The sequence below is a fragment of the Aulonocara stuartgranti genome, assembly GCF_965226115.1.
Source record: "Aulonocara stuartgranti genome assembly, chromosome: 5".
Classification (NCBI taxonomy): domain Eukaryota; kingdom Metazoa; phylum Chordata; class Actinopteri; order Cichliformes; family Cichlidae; genus Aulonocara; species Aulonocara stuartgranti.
In genome coordinates this window covers 13,148,285-13,174,027 of record NC_138943.1, presented here as the reverse complement: position 1 = coordinate 13,174,027, position 25,743 = coordinate 13,148,285, and the positions used below count along the sequence as shown (strand labels likewise).

The 25,743-nt window shown below is 40.9% G+C and overlaps 1 protein-coding gene across 1 annotated transcript in view; it reads left to right on the top strand.

Annotated features, from left to right (window-relative positions):
• Positions 1-4,729: 4,729 nt before the first annotated feature.
• The window catches only part of rims4 (regulating synaptic membrane exocytosis 4), a 58,696-nt gene continuing 37,682 nt past the window's right edge, over positions 4,730-25,743 (top strand). The window contains exons 1-3 of the mRNA XM_082534225.1: positions 4,730-4,869; positions 7,879-8,076; positions 12,806-13,980. Coding sequence (XP_082390351.1) covers positions 13,884-13,980 — 97 coding nt within the window. The 5' untranslated portion in view covers positions 4,730-4,869; positions 7,879-8,076; positions 12,806-13,883. The remainder of the gene's footprint in view (positions 4,870-7,878; positions 8,077-12,805; positions 13,981-25,743) is intronic.

Here is a 25,743-nt window from a genome sequence, read left to right as displayed (position 1 = left end):
ATTAAAAGTGGACATTTAGTAAAAGGTGAAGAGGATCATAATCAACATACAGATTACTGATCAACATAATACTGATTATGTTGATGATTATCCAAAACCTTTCATGCTAACAAAATAAATACACCAGAATAAGTGTTTCAGCCTATTGTTTTTAACGTCATGAGGAAATACTGAAAAATCCTGAGATTAAAATAAATGCCTGTAAAACTGAAGCCTGGGCTTTCTGATGTAATGGAGGACAGTAGTGTGGTTTTACTTTCTGAGCATGTAGATGTATTTGCCCCCCTTTGAGCTTACAATAACAAAGGTACGCACACATGAACAGAGTACTACCTGGTGATCCATCATGACACGGTTATGTAACATCTTTATCTCTCTTCCCTTTGCCTGCGCATGAACACACACACACACACACACACACACACACACACACACACACACACACACACACACAGACAAGCATGGTGTGACAGGAAGAGAAGGATAAACACAGCCTTCTGCGGATCTTTGTCTCACACTCGTGAATTCTCATTATCACAGACACACACAAAGACACACACGCTCACGGCAGCAGCTCAGTGGAGGTCTTTACCGCTCACTGCGAGGCCTTCTGTCTCTTCGTGGATGAACCCCAGGGACACAGCAAGACCGACAGACTGACGTCAGTGCATGTGTGTGTGTGTGTGTGTGTGTGTGTGTGTGTGTGTGTGTGTGTGTGTGTGTCACCCAGATTCTCATAGCTCACATGTTGTTCTTTTAATCCATAAACTTTAAAAGAAGGGGCACAGTCAAAGTCCATTCCTGTCCATACAGGTAAAGTCTCCACTACGGTATGCCCTAGGTCTAACTACTGGACCTGAAGGTGACTGTGTGTCTTTTTGTAGGCCAACAAGATATGTATGTTGCAAAGCAGTAATACCCATTTGCAGTATTTGCACTTTCTTCTAGATTGTAAGATGTGTTAACAGGTCAAACATTATGTGTTTTCACAAAAGCAAAAATAAAATAGTTAAAAAACAATTTATATTTATAATGCTTTTACACAAAATTCTCAATTTTTCAGATGCAAAATTGTTTGTTAATGTATAAACACACTAAATGTGTTTTTGCAAAAAAAAACAAACAAAAAATTGTCCTCAAAAAATGCACTGCGGAAGAATGTAGTGATGATTGCTGTTGATGATGTTTTTGAATAAGACAAAAGAGTTGAAGTTGTCTTGCGACCAATTTCGAAGATATTTAGTGAGTTTTGGCAGAGTTGGGAACACATTTGAGGAGGCAGAGACGGTCTCAGTCGCACAGGCCTAGGAACCAGAATTTACCCGGTGACTGGCTGGTTGCAGAAAAGACGTATATTTTCCAGCCGGTTGGCAAGTGGTTGCTACAGGTTGCTGGCTGTCATTAGGTGTAATTGATGACAAAGAGGTTGATGGTCCAAAAACCTCCTTGTGATTGCTTTGGTTGCTAGCAAATTTCTGCTGCTGTCCAAAGTGTGCATGGAAAGAAACCTAGAATCACTGGACTAAATGACTACAGACCCGTGGCTCTGACATCTGTGGTCATGAAGTCATTTGAGCGCCTAGTTCTCTCCCATCTCAGGACCCTCACGGCCCCCCTCCTGGACCCCCTGCAGTTTGCATATAGAGCCAACAGGTCTGTAGACGACGCCATCAACATGGCCCTACACTTCATCCTGCAGCATCTGGACTCCCCAGGAACCTACGCCAGGATCCTGTTTGTGGACTTCAGCTCTGCCTTCAACACCATCCTTCCAGACCATCTCCAAGGCAAGCTTTCCCAGATGAATGTGCCTGACCCCATCTGCCGGTGGATCACTGACTTCCTGACGGACAGGAAGCAGCATGTGAGGCTGGGAAAGAATGTCTTGGACTCCCGGACCATCAGCACCGGCTCCCCTCAGGGCTGTGTTCTTTCTCCTCTGCTCTTCTCCCTGTACACCAACTGCTGCACCTCCACCCACCAGTCTGTCAAGCTAATCAAGTTTGCAGATGACACCACCGTTATTGGACTCATCTCGGACGGGGATGAGTCTGCCTACAGGAGGGAGGTTGAACGTCTGGTGTCCTGGTGCAGCCACAACAACCTGGTGCTGAATGCCCAGAAGACAGTGGAGATTATTGTGGACTTCAGGAAGCACACAGCCCCACTCCCCCCCATCATCCTGACTGACACCCCCATCACCTCTGTGGACTCATTCCGCTTCCTGGGTACCACCATCACCCAGGACCTGAAGTGGGAGCCCACCATCACCTCCGTCATTAAGAAAGCCCAGCAGAGGATGTACTTCCTGAGGCAGCTGAAGAAATTCAACCTGCCAACACAGACGATGATGCAGTTCTACACCGCAATCATCGAGTCCATCCTCACCTCCTCCATCACCGTGTGGTACGCTGGAGCCACTATCAGGGACAAACAGAGACTGCAGCGTGTTGTGCGCTCTGCTGAGAAGGTGATTGGCTGCAGACTCCCATCTGTGCAGGACCTGTACACCTCCAGGACACTGCGGCGTGCAGCTCGGATCTCAGCTGACCCTTCTCACCCTGGACACAGTCTGTTTGACCTGCTCCCCTCAGGCAGGAGGCTCCGGTCCATTCGCACCAGAACCTCTCGCCATAAGAACAGTTTCTTCCCCTCTGCTGTTGGACACATGAACAACAACCTTATGACTGTTCCCGCTACTAACACATGACCCTACGCTGTGTTCACTGCATCATTCCATGATTGGCACTGATCACCATCTGCACTCATGTATATATCTTTCAACGTAGCACTCTTAATTCTTATTCTCATGTATATATCTCATGTATATCTCATGCACATATCTTTCTACGTAGCACTTTTAATTCTTATCCCTACTTTTATTTTTTCATGTCTATTTAAGTGCTATTTATGACACTATGTTTGCACTGAAGCACCGCAGCAATTTCCTAATGTTGTAAACCTGCTCAACATTTGGCAATAAACCCCTTTCTGATTCTGATTCTGATTCTGATTCGGAAGGTGCAACCCGTCTACAAATACTTGCCATTTACTCTCCAAGCTTTTTTTAAATTTGGAAAAATCTCACTCAAAGTGGAAATGGAGCCTGTTTCCCTTTAAATTCTAAGCATTCCCATACCAGTGCAATCAACACATTTTCAAAAGGCTTGACTTTTACTATTGCTCTGTGAGTTGGTCATGAATTCTTACATACAAACTACTGGTGACCAGTGCAATTGTAAAGAGGTTTTCAGTGCAGCACTGTACCTCTTTGTGACCAATTTCTTGCTAGTGACGAGCAACAACCATTCGCCAACTGAACATGGACTATAGTAGTTGGTTACCAGGGGGTTATTGGCTGGTCTCTAGGAATTAATGGGTCTTTAGCAATCGATTCAACAGCAACAGCCAAAACCCATTAGCAACCAGCCAGGGATTACATATTTTTCTTTTGCGTTTATTGGTTGCCAGATGACTGCTGACAGGCCTGCGTGACTGATGCCTTAAATCAGGGTGGACCGAGCAAAAACCCCAATCTGGCCCACTGGACAGCTTTAAAAAATGGGAAGGAGGATGTAGATTTTTGACTTTTAATTGTATTTTCATACGTTTTACAGTTTTTCCTACTGTTTAAGACCTCCACCATTGCTTTTAGTGCTATGATCCTAGGGTGGACTAATCTCAATTTCCCAGTCAGATAAGCCCTTTGTGCTTCAAATCCAGTTTCAAAACAGTACAAAGGCAAAGACAAAAGCAATCAGTATTAGACTTCATAACTTAGGACTAGACAAACCAATCATTGACTTCACTTGTATGCCACCCATGAACACGGGAAAAAGCTGCGATTCTCTTAAGATGGGCATTTGTGCCCTTTAAAACTAGAAGTAGTTGTATTTGTGTCCTTGAACATGGATCAATAGATTAAATTTCAAGAATGTTTTCTGAACTGCCACGAGGCATTCTCGTTCCCACTGACCAGATGCCTTTTGAGAACCATTTCACAGGTTCTCAAAAGGCAGGTTTGAGAACCAAATTTACAAAGCTTTAAATTAAAGTAAAACTGGAGAATTTCTGTGACTCATCTGTGAATTTCTTGCAGCAGCTGCTCGTTTAACCACTGAAATTATTGGGTTCAACTCTGCAGCAAGTCCAAGTTTTGGAAGTTCCTGTTTTCATATGTTTGTTGCATGTCTCATGGTACAATTCTCCAAAGTACCACCCGCAAACGTCCTGTCCTGTTTAACTGTTAATTCCCGTAATGTAAAGAAGCATTCCTGATGATGATATTCCCAAGCTTAATCAGTAAAAGTTAGTCAGTAAAATGAGGGAAACTTGGTATAATCTTGCGTTTACATGTGGAGCAAGATACCTAAATGTGAATGTGTGACAGAGAAACGAACAAAATCATAAAAAGAATAGAAGGGTTTTAATCCTGGTTTGCATAACTTTTAAACATTTCAGTGTTAATATCCACTGAGAAAGTATTATTATGGAGCACTTTTAAAATAACCAATTAGAACAATAACAAGACCCTTCCTGTGATTTTTCATCTCTCGTCTCCTGTCTCTCTCTCCCTCCAGTTCCATCTTTTCCCATCAGCTTTTCTCTCATCTTGCAGCATGACATTATGAATATACGCCGATAGGTATTGTCATCATCTGCTCAATTTTTTGTTTAAAGATTTTCCCTTTTTCATTCAGTCTCTCTTCCTCTCAGGGTGGTCTTGTCATCTCACATCACTGTCAGCTGATCCTGACGTGGTTGCTGCAACTCGCAGTTGCCTTGGCAACGTCCTGGTTGGGTCGGGCATGCAGCCAAGCAGTGGGGATGGATGTGACCTTCATGCCCTAATAAGATCACATTGTCCAGGTCAAGGTTCAGTCAGGGTGGATTATGAAGTCTTTTCATTGGCCCATGGTATCTTTAGTACTTTTGTATGTTCTTTCTTAACCAGAGTAGAAATTGAGAAATCTGACCAGTACTGGTGCCTATGGAAAAGAAATGAAAAATTCTAATGTTTATGTTGTATATATGTATCAAAGGTGGACAGAGAATATTTCTGACAGAAGGGAAGTGTGGATAAATTTATTAACAACAAACCAGGTTTTGGATTTTTTGCTCAGGACATGGTCTTTGACTGTGCGCTTCTCTAGTTCCAAGATATTAACACGTTTTTTTTTTAAAATAATACATTTTACAATTTTATTATTTGACAAAAAATGGTTACATCCACACATACAATGGTAATTTTTAAAACTGGGATTTTCCAAGTTAGTTTTTGAAAATGATCTGAATCTATATGAAAATGCAAACAATGATCTCATTCATTTGGACATTTGGGACTTAGAGAAGGCATTCGACCGTGTCCCTCGGGGTGTCCTGTGGGAGGTGTTGCGGGAATATGGGGTGTCTGGCCCATTGCTACGGGCCATTCGATCCCTATACAACCGTTGCAAGAGCTTGGTTCGCATTGCCGGCAATAAGTCGGACTCGTTCCCGGTGGGTGATGGGCTCCGCCAGGGCTGCCCTTTGTCTCCGGTTCTGTTCATAATTTTTATGGACAGGATTTCTAGGCGCAGCCAAGTGGCGGAGGGCTTTTGCTTTGGTGGCCTCAGAATCTCATCTCTGATTTTTGCAGATGATGTGGTTCTGTTGGCTTCATCGGGTGAGGGCCTCCAGCTCGCACTGGAACGGTTCGCAGCCGAGTGTGAAGCAGCGGGAATGAGGATCAGCACCTCCAAATCTGAGGACATGGTTCTCAGCCGGAAAAAAGGGTGGAGTGCCCACTCCGGGTCGGGGATGAGTTCCTGCCCCAAGTGGAGGAGTTCAAGTATCTCGGGGTCTTGTTCGCGAGTGATGGGAGAAGGGAGCCGGAGATCGACAGATGGATTGGGGCTGCAGCTGCAGTAATGCGGACGCTGCACCGGTCCGTCGTGGTGAAGAGGGAGCTGAGTGTAAAAGCGAAGCTCTCAATTTACCGGTCGATCTACGTCCCTACCCTCACCTATGGCCATGAGCTGTGGGTAGTGACCGAAAGAACGAGATCGCGGATACAAGCGGCAGAAATGAGCTTCCTCCGAAGGGTGGCTGGCCTCTCCCTTAGAGATAGGGTGAGAAGTTCGGCCATCCGGGAGGGGCTCAGAGTAGAGCAGCTGCTGCTCCACATCGAAAGGAGCCAGCTGAGGTGGTTCGGGCATCTGACAAGGATGCCCCCTGGGCGCCTCCTGGGTGAGGTGTTCCAGGCATGTCCCACCGGGAGGAGGCCCCGGGGCAGACCCAGGACACGCTGGAGAGATTATATCTCTCGGCTGGCCTGGGAACGCCTTGGTATTCCCCCGGATAAGCTGGAGGAGGTGGCTGGGGAGAGGGAGGTCTGGGCCTCTTTGCTTAGGCTGCTGCCCCCGCGACCCGGCTCCGGACAAAGCGGAGGAAAATGGATGGATGGATGGATGATCTCGTTCACAAGAGCATGCCAAAGCAACAGATAGAGATGACGCCTTAAACCACCCTGAGTACTGAAACAGGCTAGAAATGCTCTGTATATGAATCAGTTCATGTACCATAACTGCCCATACCTTTGATGTTGTGAGACTAAATGCAGTTAAATCTTCACCCTGGCAGAAGTTAAATTTTAAAACTCAGTTTTCAGTGATCCAAAATGCTGTTTGTGTGTGGACGGAAGGCAAAAACTCATAGAAAAGCCAAAAATCCCCCAGAATAAAATATGTCTGGATGTAGCCTGATCTTTGATTATTTCATTATAGCAAAGTGCAGCTGAAATCAAATTGAGTCATTCTTTTTATAAATGTTTCTTTAACTTGGTCTTCTCAGATAATTTGATAATCTGTTTTAGACAAGATAGTGATATTTAAAAAAAACATAATAATACTAAGAATAGTAAAGCTATTTGCATGTATATACATCTTAACTCAAAGTGATACAAGTAAACACAGCTGATGATAGCTGCAAACAAATAGAAATGCAGAAAGGAAGGCAGAGGGTCTGACAGAGGAGCAGATGGAGGGAAAAGGCAGGGAGGCAGAGAGACAGGCACTGACATGAAAAAGGCGGGCACAGACGCTGAGGCAGGTACTCGTAGTAAAAGGTCAATGCTCCTGTGATAAGGCGTGCTTGGACAGCATGCTCACAGCGAGCTGCCGAGTGCTTGTCAACATGATACCAGTGCACTTCACTGGACACAATACACTCAGCAGAGCACACAAGGACAGAGACATCTTACAGTAAAGAGGCCTTTATAAAGTGAGAAGTGACTGATGAGAATGAAAACATGAATAAAGACCTGAAAAAATGCAGTGAAAAAAAAAGTTTAATACAGGGTTGGTGAGGTTGTTTATGATCACTTACCACAGTAATTTGACTCTCTATTTTTCTGGCATGTCTTGGCTAAATAAACAAAGTTAAATTTAAGTTAAAATAAACAAGTTGAATTTGGAGAGAGTTACAATGCAAAACTGCACATGCCAGCTTTTCCTAATGTGAAAATAAGTTCACACAAACTGACCAACAGTATTATGACATCAGCAGCTAAAAATCAAAGAGTGCCTCCCACTGGATCCCCTCAGAATCAGTAGATTGTGTCACACTGGGGCCCGGAGACCAGAGTGTGGACGCAGACTCATGAGCAGATTCAGTCACAGGTGGCCGGGTGCAGTTCTCAATGATACAAGGAAACAATGATACAAGGAAAGGTGCCTCGACATGGAGGGCTCAACTAAGGCTCAAGGGGAATCTACTTAAGAATGGAGGTCTCGAACGGGCGGCACTGTGAACAGAGGGAGAGGAGATATTATTAAAGGCATGGCAGGGAGAAGGCTAACGAGGTAGTGGCAATTCTCAAACTGATCTCTTACTTGGCAGGCGGAGTGGAGGGGAGCTTCGGGGGGAAAATACTGTTGGCCGGGTGAGTGTCCAGTGATCCAGAGCAGTGAAGGCAGGCAGGTGACGTGAGATCCAGAGAACCGGAAGCAGAGGTGGCCAGCGTCCAGTTAGAGGTGCAAGCTGTTGGTGGTGGGCATGATGGAATCCAGGAACTACTGAGGGCACAAGGAAGAAGAGGTAAGTAATTGTAGGGATGAAAAGTAAGGCGCAAAGAGAGACCTGTTACTAACAGAGATTAGGTATTGGATGAGGACGCTGGTCCTAAATACTGTCTGTTGACAGCTCTTGATCACTGCCAGGTGAGCAAGCAGATGCAATGACAATGCTCCGCCCAAAGGCGTGAACTACAGCCAACTCACCTGGACCATGACAGATTGTTTATGCTTTATGATATCCAATTAAGTAATACAACATACTATCTTCAGATAGCCACATGACAGTTTCAGGACTTCAGTCAAATCTATTCTTTCCCTACTCCAGGCCAGCCTCCACAGCCTGCACCAGTGCAAAACCGTTTGTTTGTTTGTTGACTTATAAAAACAATGGTCAGGATTTAATAAAGAGGCACACTTTCAGCTCTGTGAAAAGGCTAAAAAGTGTGGGCAGATGTTTTATTTTTTTGGAGCTGGCCTTGTTACATTTGTATTTGCAGGAATTTCCCTGAAAAAAAAAAAGGGAGGATGGTATTTAAATGAATCACAGAAATGTAATTTACCAAGGTTTGCCATACAGAATGAATGAATTGAAAAGATATAAAGATGGATCATAAATACGAAAAATGAAGCATGCCTATTTGCTATTGAAATCATAAATTGAGAAATAGATGTTTAGAGAAAACACTGGCAAAAGAATAAGGTCAATGAAGAATAAGAAGAGTATATCAAAGTATATATCAAAGAATATAATTTGATTAAAGTACAAAAAAATGAGCGAAGAATCATCATCCTTATTTGGAAAGACCTACAAACATTTACTAAAAACATATAAGTTGACTTGGGACACTGTAATGTTTGTTTATCTACTCGGCCAAGATTTACCGACTGCATGAAATTCACTTTTAGCAAATAGTTTACTCTCCAGAAAGTAGGTGTTTTTCCTTTAATCAGTGTGTTTACAGGAGCTGTTCGGATCAGAGTTGCCACTTCTGACATTTTCATGAATGTGGTGTAATAAATTAGTGACCCTTGTTCTCTGACCAGTCATTTGTCTGACTGACATTGTGGAATGAACTCTGGTGTCTTTTGCATAAACAACTTGATCATTTCTGCCAGCCACTGGCTGCATGTGTGTATGTACTGTATTCGTGTTTGTGTGCACATCTGTGTATCGTTTCAGTTTTTTATGTTTCTACACATAAAAAAGATGACTCACCACATTTTGCCTTTGTGGAGTTGTGTACTTGTGTGACTCAGTCACTGCAGTGTGTTGTTTGTTTTCATTATGGGTGTGTGTCCCCTATGGCTTTTAACTATAGGAGCACAGAGATGAATGGAGCTCTGTGAAGCAACATGGATTTCACATCCTATTGCCTCCTTCCTTTGTCTTTCTGCTGCACAGGAAGAGGGAAAAGGTGCACAGTATGGAGACAAAGACGGGCAGAGTGAAGGGACAGATGAAAAAGAAGGAGGAATAAAACAAGGACAAAAGCAGGAAGAAAACACAGCGAGAGGAACAAAAATAAAAAAAAAGATTTAAAAAAAGAAAGCCCATACAAGGGGTTTGGATCTGGTTGATATCGACTGACCTGTCCATTTCAATTTTCGCCTGGCAGATGTGAATGCTCACCTTTATATTGGAGCTTCATGCTGTCTTTTTACTTCATGCTACGTGAAAAACATTCTTGTTGCTGTTTTTCCACAATAAACTCTTTATTTGTAGCATCATTAAGTGCAATGTATTTTTCCCTCCCATAGGTTGCACTTTAGTATCCAATATCTTTAGATTGGTTTTTGTCCCTGTCTCCTTTGAATGGATTCGTTTAAAAACTCTACAAGCTCCGAAAGGGCTCATTTCATTAGTGTTTTAGACATGTCTGTCAATTGTAGCCTGTCCAATTTTAATTTACATGTGGAGAAAAAAAACAATATTTAAATTGTTCACATTAAACATTTATTGTCAGTGCAATTGATTCTTCAGGTGACTTCAGCTGGACAGATTGCATGTCTTATTGACATATTGGCAAACTAATGTAATAAATAAAATGTGGAGGACAACAGCAATGAAATCTATGCTAACAGGATAGCCACAATAAGGAAGCTTGTGAAAGCACTGTCTAGAGATCTCTACAGAAAAAATGTAAAAAACAGCATTAAATTTTGATAATTATTTTCAGTCCCTATAGATAACTCAGTTAACTGTTAACAGTTGTAATTTCAAAATAAAAAATAGCACATCACACATACACAGGTGTGCATGTGTTTTTTGGAACTGGGATTTTCCAGTCGTATACACATGAAAATGCAAGAAGGGAAATAGAATTTAATTAAGCACTGTCAAGACCAACTTGCAGAGATATTACTCCAATCTTATATTAACATTAGCCTATTAGAAGCATAGAAACAATAACCCATTCTGAAATTTAAAAAAAAGTATGTATATGCCCAGAAAGTACATAGTTGCATACTTTTGCCATTGCATGATACATTCTTGTAGTTTCTCCATACATTTAGTTTGTGCAAAGTTCCCTTTTAAATTTGTCCAAAGCACATAGAACATGCTGTGCTGTGTGTGGACCTTCATGTATTTCGGAATAGGTTTTTTTTGTTGTTGTTATTATTTTCTTTTTTGTTTTTTAGCTGTACGAAGTCCTTCTGGGAAAAACTACAAACCTGTCATACAAACAAATATTACAGAATATGATTCTAATGTTTTTAAAGTTAGCTTAGCTTTTACAATCTGCAGCAGTCATACTGATCCACATAATAGTGACAGGAAACATTTTTCTGCAAAATAATAACAGTCGCCCAAAGGAGGCTATTAATACACAGTACTGAGGTGTTTAGTGTGGTTTTGCTTCTTTTACAGCTCTTAAACAGTTCCTTTCTTTTGAGTCCTTGTCATGAAACGGTAAATATATTGTTTTTATTATCACTATAGTCATTTTCAACAATTCTCGAGCCAGGAAGCATTGCAGAATGGTGAAGATATCCAGACAGAGTTCATCAACATCCAGGAAACTGTCAAAATACAGAATACCCATCTGTTCTATGATCTGTCTGGCTTACTTTATGAAAACGCCACTGCTACACGTTTAGGTTTGGGCACCTGTATCAAAAAACCCCAAAACAAAACCCAACCTGTTTGATTAGGTTTCGGTAATAAAACTATGTGGTTCAGTTGAGGTTATAAAAAATTATATGTTTAGGGTCCGGCATATATGGTACAGTCACACTCGGGCAAAACAGTGGTTAGAGACTGAGACTGCACTATGACCACATTTTTGTGACTATTGCAGTGCAGCTCATTGGCATTGTCTTTGAAATAAGACATAGTAAGTTGTTGTGTTCAAAACAACTTTGGTGTCTCGAGATGCAGTAAAACGGCTATAAGATGGAATCAGTTTCCTCTCAGTGTGGCCTGTTTGTGATCGAATGGAGTCAAGTTGCTCATCAATTCAATCCTGCAATCCATTTGTGATAATAAGCTAATAACTGATAAATCAGTGAAGACTGCAAGCTGTTGCCTTCTGATGCAAATCTGGGAATCTGTCTGTGTTTATAAATCAGCAATTATTAGCATTAGCAATTATAGCCAAACCTTGGGTGAGAGTGATTGCTGTGAGTCCTGAATCGCGATTTTTTTTTGGAGACAGGTTGCCTCCCAATAGTTGACCTATGCAATTGTCGTGTGATTGAAAGTGATCCCCAGAGGTTTAAAGTGTTGCATAGTCAACTTCTTCATGACAAGTTAGTCACAGTAACTAATGAAAACTGCATGGCTAGGTTTAGATAATATAGCCTACTTGGTTACACAATATCAAAAAAACTCTTACTCTTACTCAGTTGTGCTGAGTGTAAATAAAAAGCAGGGCAGTCATTTGCGTTTTTGTGACTATTTTATGTGCAACAGTTTACAACTTCTTTAACATCAAATTAATTTCCAAGAAATACCATAAACAGCAGTTTTCATAGTTGCATCTTATTTTTTTTGACCACAGTGCACATTAAACATTATATTTATAATTTTTTTTCTAAATTATGTTTTTGATCAATAGATTGAAAGCAACATCCATATTAAGCTTAATTAAATCTTATTAGTGTGTCCAGCTGGTTAGATAGAAATGCCTAAGGGTTTCTCCGGATATGAAAACACTAAGGGAAAATAAAAGTACAACCACTGACCCATTTTGAAGTTGTGTTTTTGTGGATTACTTTAGGAGGGTTGAGATCCTAAATAATATCATACCTCAGCTTCATCTTTCAGTATGGAAATTAAAGAAAGATGTATTTTTTTTACCATTGTAAAAGTGACTGCTGGCTTCTTTTATGCATTTGTGATATTTTCTCAAAAAAAAAGGTTAATGGTTACTGAAACATAAGGAGAACGAGTGAGAGACGATGTGCACTTGTACTGCCCTACATCTCCTCGACAATCCCCAAGCCACACCCATATTCCCTCATCCACATTTTGATTGGTTGGGCTGCAGGCAACAGTCTGCACTCTGTCCCCTCTCCCACCGCCTTTTTCCTGCCTTCTTGCTCTCTGTCTCTCCCCCCCGTTTCTGCTTTCCCCTCTCATCCATCCTCCCTCCCCCTCCAATTCCCCCCGCTCCATCTCCCTCTCCATGCAGCTTGCCAGTGAATGAGTCCAGTCAGACACAAGCTGTTTAACAGTGCAGTCTCTCTCTCTCTTTCGCTCACACATCTCTTTTACTCTCTCTCTCTGTCCTCTCCCGTCTCTGGAGCAGACAGTCAGTGGAGCATCGGCACGGCATCAGAGCGGCACAGGACTGACGGAGGAGGACGAAGTCGACAACTGCTGACAGAAAACAATTAAGAACATTTACGGCAGAACATCAATTGTAATACAGTTGAAAGCAGAGCAGAAGCAACAGATTGCCCTCACTTGCAATTGCTGCTACAACTGATGTTCTGGGCTTGGAAATGAAGCAGACTGGGAACAGCTCCTGGCATCTCGTGGTCAGTTTCTCTGTCTGAAAGAAATGCTTTTGCTCTGTACAAAGAGGAAGGAATTAACAGTGCTGAGCGACAGGAACCAAAAGCTTTGATTCAGTCGTAAAGCAACACGTTGCTGGGCGTCAGCACCACCTCCACCATCAGTGTCTCCTCACATCCACATCTTCCTTTCTACACTGGGATCTAAGGAAGAAATTCGAGCTTTGAATGCACAAACAGGAGGATGTTAGACTGGCATGCAGAGTGCAGAGTTTAGGGAGTTTTGCTGTGAATCAAAGAGCAAGATCTCGTTTTAACGGTGCAGGTGAGATCGGGTGCCGTCAGTAGTTCCACCTGACTCTCATTTTGACTTCTGACGACATGAGAGACATGAAAAGGACAATGCACATGAGGATCAACAAACCAGAAGCCAATAACTAGAGGAGAGATGACAGGAAAAGAGAGACCTAACCCTGGAGCACACGGTCACAGATAGATCCATAATTATTCTTTGAAACTATTTACCTGATCAAAAGTGAGCAACCTTGACGTATATCTTTCCACATTTCAGATTTCTATCATGTTTTTGCACCAGAGGACATTAATTTCACATACAGAGAAAGACGAACAGCAAAAACTTTATTTCATGTCAACTTGTGCCACCAGTCAGTGCAAGTAACTTTCTGCACCGATTCAAGTCGGTGTGAGTGCCTTGGGGCTCTCATTTGACTGTTCTTTTTGGAGTGAAGTGGATCTGCCGTGGGGGGCAGCTGACAACCATCCAAGACGCCGCGAGCCGTACTCCGCGTGAAAAATGCCCAGCCGCGCTTGGCCAAGCCGGCCGACCCGGGCCCGACGACGGGCCTCTACATGGAGAGGTCGCAGAGCCGCATCAGCCTGTCAGCGTCCTTTGAGGCCCTCGCTATCTACTTCCCCTGCATGAACTCCTTTGATGAGGATGATGGAGGTAAGTGGTAATGAAACACACACACATATGCGCAAACCTGCAAAGGACATCAACATGACTGATGGATTAATTCATAAAACACAGGCCTCCAAGATACATTATTTGTGTCTGTTAGGCAGTGAGTTATGTAAAACCTGCCAGAACTTGAAGGACAATCTCCTTTCAGCATGGGTTCATTGATCTAAAACCTAATAGGTAGTTTTTTCCTTTTTTTTTTCAATTTTTAATATTCAATATTTTATCAGTCATTTTTTTATAGTGGATGGAGGTCATTTAAAAATACCACATAAGAGAGCAGTGCCTAGCACTACAACCACAAAGACAGTAATATATTACTTTAATAGGAACTATTATCTATCAATATTTTACTGAAACAAAGTGAACAACAACTAAAAATAAAAGCAATCATGCTCTGAGACTGTCTGTCTATATCTGCCCCACTAGAGGCGCTAAAGTTATAAATATGGATATGTCATGTCTGCAGAGACTCTTGTGGCTTTGGTTGTCATTGTCAGTTTAAGCATTCTGTCAGGTATGAGAGTAAGCTGGTATTACTGTGTTGGACTTTTAGCAGAACTGTGGGTAGATAATGTGCATTTTCTACTATTCTAACACTTTGAAGAGCAGATATGTTAAGTGCATAAAAAGAAGTGAAAATCTTTACCAGTGATATCGACATTACATCTCTGTATGTGTGTCTATGACTGAGCGTGGCGCTGTGGTATATCATGTGTTGCATATGTTTGTCTCTGCGCTGTATACCACATATACTGTACGTTCATGCCTCTGTGGTTTCATTGTCAGGTTCTCATTGTTCAGATTGTCATTGCAACTATGCAGAGGGAGAGAGACAGCAAAGCCTATGCACACTTATATCCACTTTCATTGATGAGATTGCTGGTAGGATAAAGTAATTCCTCAAACTGGATGCATTAGATGATGTAATGTATTTTGCTCCTGAACTGGTATTATTGCAAACTACGTAACCTCTGATTCACTGTCGTATTAATCCTGCCTAGAAAACTGCATTACTAGTATCTTTTCTAGAGCCCAATTCATACTGGATTATTTGGCAGAGTATGCATTTTTTTCTGTTTCCTGTTGTTTGTTTGTTAAGTAACATTGGAGGACAATGAGCTGTGGTGGATAAACTGTGTTATGACTGTCTTTCCAAAGGAAACCACGCATCGTATCAAGGTTAACAACATATGTGGAAACGAATTGACATAAAGGGCAAAAGTGCTTTTAATCCATCTAAAGAGATATATATATATATAAAAAATCCTGGTAAATTGGCTTCACCAGGGTTTTTATTTTTGGTATAAAGAATGTAAATGGGGAACACAATGTTCATGTATAAAAAAATTTATAAGAAACTTTTCATTGTAATTGAAAAAAAAAACAAATTCCACACAGTTAACATGAAAACAACAGTGAAAAACACACAAACACCTTCCTTACAATCCACTTGTTGTGGCTGTTTGATTGACTTGATTACCTTTATGAAATTACCTTTGTTTGGTTATAATGCATGTTTTTACCACACTATTAAGAAAAGTCATGTTAAAATGTATCCCATATGTTCATACAGTATATATTGCCAAATGATTTTGAAAATCTACACAAGTTTGGTGCATATCATTCTTAAAACACAGAAGATCAAAATTAAAACAAGTCTTAAATTATTTATGTGTTACTCTGTTTTGAAGACTTGGTCTATTTGTTAAAATGTAACTCTAAAACCAATAACTTTTAGAGTTACATTTTATGACAAACTCTTATTAATGTTGTCCACACACATGCAGAAGTGCTTTTTATTGTTTTTGCGGAAACCTACACATTGCAGAGATAGCCATAGATCTAAAAGCTGTGAGATCAAATAACAGGCTGGCCCATATACAGAGATGTGTATAAAATGTTCATCCTTAAGGACATTTTAACTGTGAATTTAAAAGTGTAAATGCTGCTCTTGTGTCACAGACATTTCTAAATCATACAGGAGAGATAAAAGGCCCAAACGGCAGCAGTCTGCATTTTTCTTATTTTAAAGACAGTTAGAAGTATTGGAATAGTTGGAACATGAGCCATTATTGGCTGAGACCACCTGTTATAATTATTTACATAGTAAATCATAGCAGTTTTCAAACCAACACATGCAGCAGCTGTGTCTAACCAAACCAGCGCTTAGAGGACTGTTTTTAGAAATATTGTGTACACCTGCGCCTGCTCAAGAGCACACAGACACACACACATTAGTGTGGTTATCTCTGTTGACTTCACCTGGACCCACAACACCAACACCCTGGAGAAGGACCAGCAGTGGCTGTACTTCCTCCGTGTGCTGAGGAAGAATAACCTGGACCGGAAGCTGCTGCTGGCCTTCTTCCCCTCCTCAGTGGAGAGCGTGCTCTCCTGCTGCCTGGGTGTTTGGTATGCAGGGGCCACAACTGAGAACAGGAAGGCTACGCAGAGGGTAACTAACACCACCCAAAAAAAATAATTGGCTGCCCTCTGCTACCTCATGAGGCCATAGCCAAATCCTCGTGTGTCAGGAAAACCAGTGCCAAAATCACAGGTGAACCCTTACACCCCGCCCACCACCCGTTTGACCAGCTGCCCTCTGGTCAATCAGGTCCCACACCTCCAGGATCACAAACAGGTTCTTCCCCTGGGGCATTCAGATTGTTAACAAACACTATCCCCCCACATCCCACCCACCTCACCAATCTGAGCCATGGTATGAGTAACCCCATGACTCAGGCCTCTGACATAGGGACTCTATTCAGACTTTTCTTTGCACTACTTTTAAGAACTTTGCAACTATTTTTTGTTCTCTAATGTCTGTCTTTCTCCTATTTTTTTGTATATATTCCTCTTGATTGTTTATCTTTCTCCTGTTTGTTATTTATTCCTGCTGTCTACTTTTTATATTTTATTCAGGCACAGTTGGTGTGGAGCACCCACAATCTCATTGTACATGTAGAATGGTATTCAGGATGAATCAAAACTAATACTCAAGCAGTCATTTCATGGTGTAAGCACTGCACGGGAAAGCTCAGTCTCTTACCAGCACAAGCACGCTCTTCTATGAGCACTCATGCATTGACAAATAGACGTATTCCCATGTCTAGACAAACAAATTTATATGTACAGGCATTTGTGATCGTAGGTATGCTGTATGAGCAAATACGCAGGTAAGCCTCAAGATACAAGCGCGCACACATAGGAACATGAAAGCAGTGTGTGAGGTAATCAGAGCGAAGCGACAGGCCGTGGTTTGTGGCTCTCCATCTAATTAAATGCTAATATGGCTGCTGATTGTGGCTGACTGCAGCTAAATAGAGGCCTGATTGCAGGTTAATTCTCTCTCTCCCGTTTTCTGTCTCATTGTCTCTCTCACATGCTCTCTCAAGCCTTCACTCCCTCCCTGAGCCATTTTCACTCTGCAGTTTTGAAATCCTGTTTGCAGGTTAGCTCTGTCTTTCCACCTTAAATTGCCTTTTAATCGCTTGACTTCTTGTTTCCCTTCCCCTTCCTTTTTCCCCTTCCCTTGCTCTCTTTGTTTCATTTGTCCTCTCTCTCTCGCTTCATTTCAGCTCAATTCAAATATGCTTCTCTGACAGCACAGGAAGGAGAGTACTGTTCTAACAACAATAAGAAAGAACAGGTGAAAAAGTAGAAGCAAGGCAAGACAGTAGCCCTATCTGCAAGGGTACATCTCACTGATGTGCTGGATTTAAATTTACTTTAAAAGAACTGCTAAAAGCAATTGTAGGATTTTAGAACCCATCACAACTACTTGTTTTGACGGTCAGATGAGGAGAAGAAATTGCTTGGCTTGAGTGTGTTTTATAGCTAAAACACATCCATTTTATTCATGGAAGTATTTCTTAACACTTCTGCAAATTGACCTGTGTCCTGCTTGTTTGTTTGCTTAGCTTGGTCACTGACAGCACACCGCTGCCTTGTTTTGGAGTATATTTGCACTCTGTATTTGGTCAGTAATGTTTATCCTGTGTGTAATATTAAAAATGTAATTTATTATATTGGGATTAGATTGAGCTCTGAATAAGTATTACATATGACAGATATAATATTTACCTTTTACTGTCAAATAGAGGTGACACAATATGGAAACCTCAAAATTACATCACATGATTAAGGTGACAATCAGTGGGCAGCAGCATGGCTTCATGCCAGGAAGGAGCAGCGATGATGATGTTTGCTTTGAGAATGCTGATAGGGAAATATGCAGAAGGTCAGATGGAGCTACACTGTGTCTTTGTGGATCTACAAAAAGCATAAGAGAGAGGAAGAGTGGCATTTTATGAGGAAGTCAGGAATTACAGATAAGTATGTGAGGCTGTAGCAGGTCATGAGGACAGTGCGACAGTGGTGAGGTGTGTGTAGTAGGAGTGACAGATGGGTCAGAGGAGGGAGGGGTGGGATTACATTTGGGACTGGCTCTGAGCATCTTCGTGTTTGCAGTGTTGATGGACAGGTTGATAAATGAGGTCAAGCAGGAGTTTCTGTGGACTAGGATCACAGTGTGATCTGCAGTGAGAGTAGGGAGAAGGTGAAAGAGAGCCTGGAAAAGTGGAGGTATGCACTCAAGAGAAGAGGAGTAAAGGTGACTAATGCAAGACAGAATATGTGTATGAGTGAGAGGGAGACAGATGTAGCAGTGAAACTGAAAGGAAAACAGGTAGTAAGGGTGACTGCGTTTAAGTACCTGGAGTTCACCACCTAAAGCAGTAGACAGTGCACAAGAGAGGTGAAAAAGAGAGTGTAGACAGGGTGACGAGGGTAGAGATGAGTATCAGGAGTGATTTGTTCCAGAAGGATCGCAGCAGGAATAACCGGGAAATTTACAAGATGGTAGTGAGACCTGCTATGACTTACAGTTTGGAGACGGTGGCACTAACAGGAAGACAGGAGGCACAGCTGGAGATTTTTCTTGTGACTGATAAGAATGGACAGGATTAGAAATGAGCATATTTTAGAGGGGCGAGTCTAGGGCACGTTGACTTGGACCTGTGCAGAGGAGAAATAGTGGATATGTTGCACAAAGGATGTTGAATATGGAGCTGCCAGGCAGGAGAATAGGACAACCACTGAGAAGGACATTTGGAGGGTTGGTGTGACAGAGGAGGATTCTGAGAGAAATGGAAGGTGTGCAAACCCCTAAAAGGAGTAGCTGAACAAATAGAAGACGGACATATACAATATACTGATAAAATGGTGGTGTAAACATGGGGAAGGTTTAAGTACTGAGCTCAGGGTATGTACAAGTAATCCCTGGATTCACACTTTTCTAAATGTTCTGTTTGAGACAGTTTTTTCTGCTCACTCAGGAGAAAAAACAGCTTTAAAAGAAAGTGGTCTTAACAGGAAATGAGCTAAAGCACCTCCAGACTGGCAAACCAACTCAGGGGCCACACTACAACCCAGTATAAGATAAATAAGGATTATTTTCAACTCCATAATAATAGGTCCCCGTTAAAATGAAACAGCCACCACATAATTGGGAAAAGCAGAACAGTTGTAGGTTGGTAAAAAAAAAGGACGACTGATCCTTAATTGTAAGCCTTTTAATTGACCAAATAAGTGGGAAATGAGCTGTGATTCATGTAAATAGAGTTTATGTACTCCCTGATAGTTAAAAAATAAACAACAATAAATGAATTCATGCTTACAGTACATGCCCCAGCTGATGACACACAGCCTTATGTAGGCCATGCATGTGTTATTAGCAATTCAGGTGTCAGGTTTCACCATTTAGGTGACAGACTGACAGCTGAGTTGATTCTCCAGGATTACGTTAATGTAAAATATGAAAGCCAGTCATCAGTGCATGCATTTTTTCCCCTATCATCTGTTTGAACCAACGTCCCAGGGAACAGTGAATCTCACAGTAATGGAGTTTATTCCAGAAGTAACTTTATGCCGTAAAGCGCAAATGCCACTTTCTTATTTTCTCCTTCTGGTTCTGACTTTACACACTTTGCTGCCGAATGTCCTCTTGTTGCACTCAGCTGTGCTTTTTAAAGGAAAGTGACGAGAGTGATAACATAATGAGAAATGCTCCAATTTAGCGATGTAATTAATGAAAGCTTCTCAGTATGCGTTGCTGCATTTTATTCTGAGCTGATTCCCCCTTCAGTGGATGCAGAAACTAATTGTTGTGCCTCTTCTATGATATGTTTTTGTCAAATCTTCCTACAAAACTGCACCTGAGTGTCTACCATAAGTGGGATAAGTATCATCACTGGAAAGTAAAAGTAAAGGCATTCATAGCAGCACTCGATATTATTCCATGAAAAATGCTTCATGCAAAAAGCTGAACAATTGAGCCTAAAGAACTTGTGAGATGGTTGAATTGAAATGGAAAGCCTCATATCTTTACTTTATTGGATGAGTGATGTGTCTGAGCTTATTTATTTATTTATTTTCCAACAAGCTTTAATTTGTGTCAGTTGCAAATATGATCTCATATAACACAACATCCTATCCATCAGCACGGGACAGGGTCCAAAACCCAGAGACGCACACTGGTAATGTGTGAAAGATACAGAGAAACACAATCAGTAAAAAAAATCAATGTAAGGTCCTTAAATTGTAAGTAAAAAATATTAGTCTTATTGTCAGTAAATTATTTAAATTACATTTGTGGATTTTTAGAAATCATCTGTATAAAGTAAACATCATCTAAATATCCATAGCTGTGGCTGGTGTTTCTGAGTGATCTACTTTATATAGACGACCTATGAGGTCACTAGTCTGGTGCTATTGCATGTTTTTCTTATTCTATAATACATTGTGTGATACTGTATTGTATTTTGCCATTCCCCAAGTTGAGCCATTTTATCTTATTTGAAATTGCATGTTATTGTGTTCTCTACACTGTTGTGTTGTTCAGCCCCTGATTGATCCTGCAAATTTCATTGTACTAGCCCTGCTTGTCCAATTAACAGCTGCAAGTACTTTAAGTAGTAAATAAGGCTAGGACAATACTATATGAATGCGGTCCAGTTTTATTTTCCAGAGTCCAAAACTAGATTTTTTTTGTCTATCTGATTTAAAAAAAAAAAATGCTGTGTACAAAAAATACAACCAGCAGAGACAAGTTCTCTTTTTCTTTGAATGTAAAATGAAAATGAAAACAATAATGTTTAAGTGTTTTAGGGAGAACACTTTTTTTCCTCTCAGACTTGTTCTCGTTCACTCTAATCCTGCCATTAATCAGATAGAGAAAAAAAAAACTCTAATAGAAACAGAACAGGCGCTCCTGGTGCTGCTGTACTGGGAGATTAATTGACTTTATATTTCATTGTGTGAGTGTGTGTGCTGCAGTAATTCTTTGCTTGTGGGAACAAAATGTTCTCATAAGGAGAAGGAAATTAGGAAAATCTTCCAAAGTGGTGATTTTATCCCTTACTTAGCTAATTTAGGATGAAATCTGAAGATCAACAGCAGGATTATGTACAGGTTTACACTTGGACTGCTCCTCTGCGAGGACACGTGTTAGTATCTATTTATTTAAACTGCAGAATCCAGATTTCCTATAGAAACATTAAAAGAACTACCTTTTAGTTAGAAATGAAAGTGTTAAATGTGTGTGTGTGTGAAGTACGAATGTGCATCAGGTATTATGGCTTCATAAAGCAGCTAGACGAGATGTCACTTCTAAAAGGAGGATCTGGGACATTAGCCTTCTGCAAATCAGGAGAGAGAGAGTGAGCAGAATGACATGAAGGGAAATTGAGAGGAAGGGAGTTGGGACTTATGTATGATGAGCATAAGTGGAGCGAGTAAAGAAAAGAAGCAGGATGGAAAAATGACATGAAGAAAGAGGATATCAGTCAAACATCAGCTGGCGATAGATACGGAGGAATAGGACAAAAGTGGTAAAGGTGAAAAGAAGAGCATGAGGAGGGACGAAGAAGGTAAGACTGAAAAAAAGTACAATAGCACAATAGGTCTCCTTTTCCCTTCTTGCTTTAAAAAGAAGTTAAATCTTTCATGCTCTCTTCCTTCTTGCATCTCTTGTTTTTTTCTTTTCCTCCTTCCCCTGCTCCCCTTCATTGAATAACAACTCGTTTTCCTCTTCTGTTCTGCTGTGAAGTCACACAGAGGCCAAGTGTATGAAGAGAAGGCAGTGGAGAGATTAAGGAAAAGAGCAAAATATTTCCAAGTCAAAATAAGGCAAAGTCTGTGCAGTAGTGTTCTTTATGAAAATAACTGAAAGAAAGATGCCAAAGATATGAATTAGTAGCGGAAGAACTGAGGAGAAGAACAGAAAAAGCAGAGAGGTCTCTGGTGTGCTTCTAAGCTAGAGAGACGACCCAGAAAAGTCAAGAGTAAAAAAAATGGACTGCCAGGAAAGGAGGTCTATTCTATAGGGAGGGCAAGGAGGAGGGGCTGGAGGGAGGGAGGAAAAGGCTGCAGGTGTTCATTTGTTATACTGAGCAATATGGCAGCAGGGAGTGTGTTCTTAGGTGTGTTTTAGTCTGATGCGGGAACAGAGATCGAGTTGTTGCTTTAACACAGTGTTTTTCTCCACGGGGTACAAAAGCACGTCAGCAGCGCCACATGGCAGGGGAAGGTTTGATGAATTTCTTACCCGGAGATTATAATGCAATATGACATCCTCTTTAACGAACCAGCAGCTCGTCTCTTTTCACACCAATGGGAATGAAAGAGCTGCGAGGAGACGAAGATCTAATGTTGGCAAATTCTCTGTGCCGAATGTCGCTCACTGCTTTGTAGAAGACAGTTTGAATTTCTTTGAAGCCTTATTCAGATTGAACACAAAGCAAAATGGAAATCAAGGAAATGGCAAGGTCCTTTTAGAGACGATTGTTACTGCTTGAAAGACATTAATGAAATGCCTAAGAGTAATTATTTGGGCAGTAAAGGGGACCTCGGATCACCAGTTCAGTCTGAGTGAAAATTTTTTTTAAATATTAAATAAAAAAGGGGGAAAAAAGCTTAAAAAGGATGGTAAGTTTTTTCCTACAGCTCACGCTAGTACTACTCAGCTGCACAGCATTATGGTTTCTTTATTTTCACATCACGATCAGCATCCAAAGCACAAAACAAATGCAATTCTAATTGAAAATAAAAGAAAAAGCACACACCACCATCTTTACTATAATAACGAATAGCTATGCCAACCACCACAGAACAGAGCCCCCTACTGTGCGCATGTGTTGCATTATTGGCAAAGGTTTCCTGTTTCAGCCATTTACCAGCTCTTACTCCGCATCCTTTGTGTGTCCTTCTTGCTTCCTTATGTTGTGTTACTGGCAGTATTGTCTGGTTGTGTAGATCCAAACAGAAACCAACATCCATTCAAAAACAAAAACATTTTTTGTTTGTTATTTTGTGTTTTAATGGACTCCAAAAGACCTAACAGCACTCATATTCAATCTGTGTGACATAAGCACAAGCTCAGATCAAGTCAAGCATTTGTTACGTGTGCAGATGCATAGTGTTGATACTGAATTTGCTAGCAATGGGTTCACTGAAAATGTGTCCTGCTACTACTAAGTTATCCACCTGCACAGTTCAACCTTTGTAAAAATCACACCCAAAATAAAAAATCTTTTCATTTAATTCACCCAGTGATTAAAATTATCCCAAGTGTAAATGGAAACTTAGTTGTGTAGAAATGTAAAAGATTTTGTCATATCAGTGCATCTGGCCAAGAGCAGCTCTGTATTTGCATGCATTCTGCGAATTGTAGCATAAAATGTAGTTTAAACAGCTGCCCGATTCCTCATTCAGCAGTATGTTAGGCAAATGTGATGTGAATGCAGCTGACCTTTAAAGCAGGCAGCAACTCATGAGGTTCTAATAAAACATGAGCGACTAGCTATCAGATATTGCGGCTTATATCTATTGCAAAAAGCATTCTCTTGGTGTAGCAGGCCTGCAAATGAATGGATTACTTGCTGACAGCGAGCTAGAACCATCTGGCACTCTGAAGCGTTCTTGCTTTCAGTGATACTAGATAATTGATGAAATAAATCTATTTCTATGCTGGACCCTATTGTAGAATTTGTGCTTTCCAGACACCATTTACACTGGCAACTAACTCACTGGGGGTGCTTAAAATAACTGATCTCCTTTTAAATACCCCTTCAGATTTCAGACTGACATAGTTCCAAATAGGGGCTGGACTCAGACACTAGGACGAGATGCAGGGATCCAAGCAAGGACTAAAAATAACAAGAAAGCCAAAGAATTAGGGAAAGGTAGAAAAAAAAAATACGTAAGATGAGTACAGAAATGAAATGAAGGTCTGAATGATGCCTGACTGTCTTGACAGGCTGCATTGTGACAGCCTGAGAGCAGGAAGTCAAGTTGACGTGGGTTTCAAGTGGAGACAAAGCCAGACGAGACAGCCTCTGCGATTCCTCTCCAAACATACCGTTACATAATGAATGAGAGTGAGATTTCATTCTTAATGCCACAGCCTGTTAACAGCCGTGCTTTGTGTGGTAATGACAGGAAGCCACCGAGAGGCAATTTGAATGTGTTGATCCGACGAGCTTTGACAGCCACCTCCCATTGTCTCTCATGACAGGTTAAAATCACCACTTCCTGCTCAGGCTCCTGGTAAACTGCTGTGATTACTAGAACCTTTAATGAGTTAAATAGAAATATTAAGTAAAAAAAAAACTTTTCCTACTTCATAGTTTCCCCCTTTGTCCAATTTGTTTTTGGACTCTTCTTCCTTTCGTTCTTCTCTTTTATCATCATGTTTCATTGTCTTCCCTCACCTCTTTTCAGCCATCATTGCCTCTAATTTTCTGCTGTCTCCTTCACCTCCTGCTCTCACCTGTCATAATTTTTTCCCGCTCCTTTTCCTCTTTTGGCAGTCCTTTCTTCCTGTGCAGTGACCTGACTCTTCACCTCTCTGTTTTCTGACATTATGCCCATCTTCCGTGCTGTCAAAAACTAGCTATGAGTTATAGCAACTTGGATTTTATTTTTGTTGCTTGAACATCATTTTTGCGAGATGTTGCAGACACCACAGTCAGTGCTTAGACCCATTCTGGGTCTAAATAAAACCTCTCACTCAAATAATTCAATATATTGTAGAAAAAGAAAAGGAATTAATGACAGATTTATTATTTTAAAGCATCTTAGTGAGTGGAAATCTTGATTTCCCATACCCTTGTTTCCCTTCCTTACCCCTAACTGGTTACAGCAAATGAGCCGGGTTTGTCAGAGGTTTCTTCCTGTTAAAAAGGGGTTTTTCCTTTCCACCTTTGCCAAGTGCTTGCTTACTGATGCTTGGTGTTTTCCCTTTATTATTGTAGGGTGTCTACCTCACAATGAAGCACAATGACATGACTGTTGTTATGATTTGGCGATATATATATAAATAAAACTGAATTTGAATTAGAAACTAAATTAGTCCAACATCTGTATATTTTTTTTCACTACAGCTGTATTTTGTTGTGTTTTCTGTGTTATTATCATATTTCCAAAGAGATTTTTGGAAGACAAATACATTAAATGTGTCAGCAAAATATATTTTACACTATGTCCTTTTTCTGGCAAATAAAACAGCTCTTGTGTATACACTTAAGCAGCTTTTTAAGGGAGGACAACAATTGATATCTGAAAATTCATAATTTTTGAGAAAACATGCACTTTTTCTGTCCTCATAGAAAAAGTTTCAGTCCTTGTCCTTTCTTAGCTCGGCTAAAGGAAACATAACACTGTAAAGCGAAGAACAATAAAATGGTA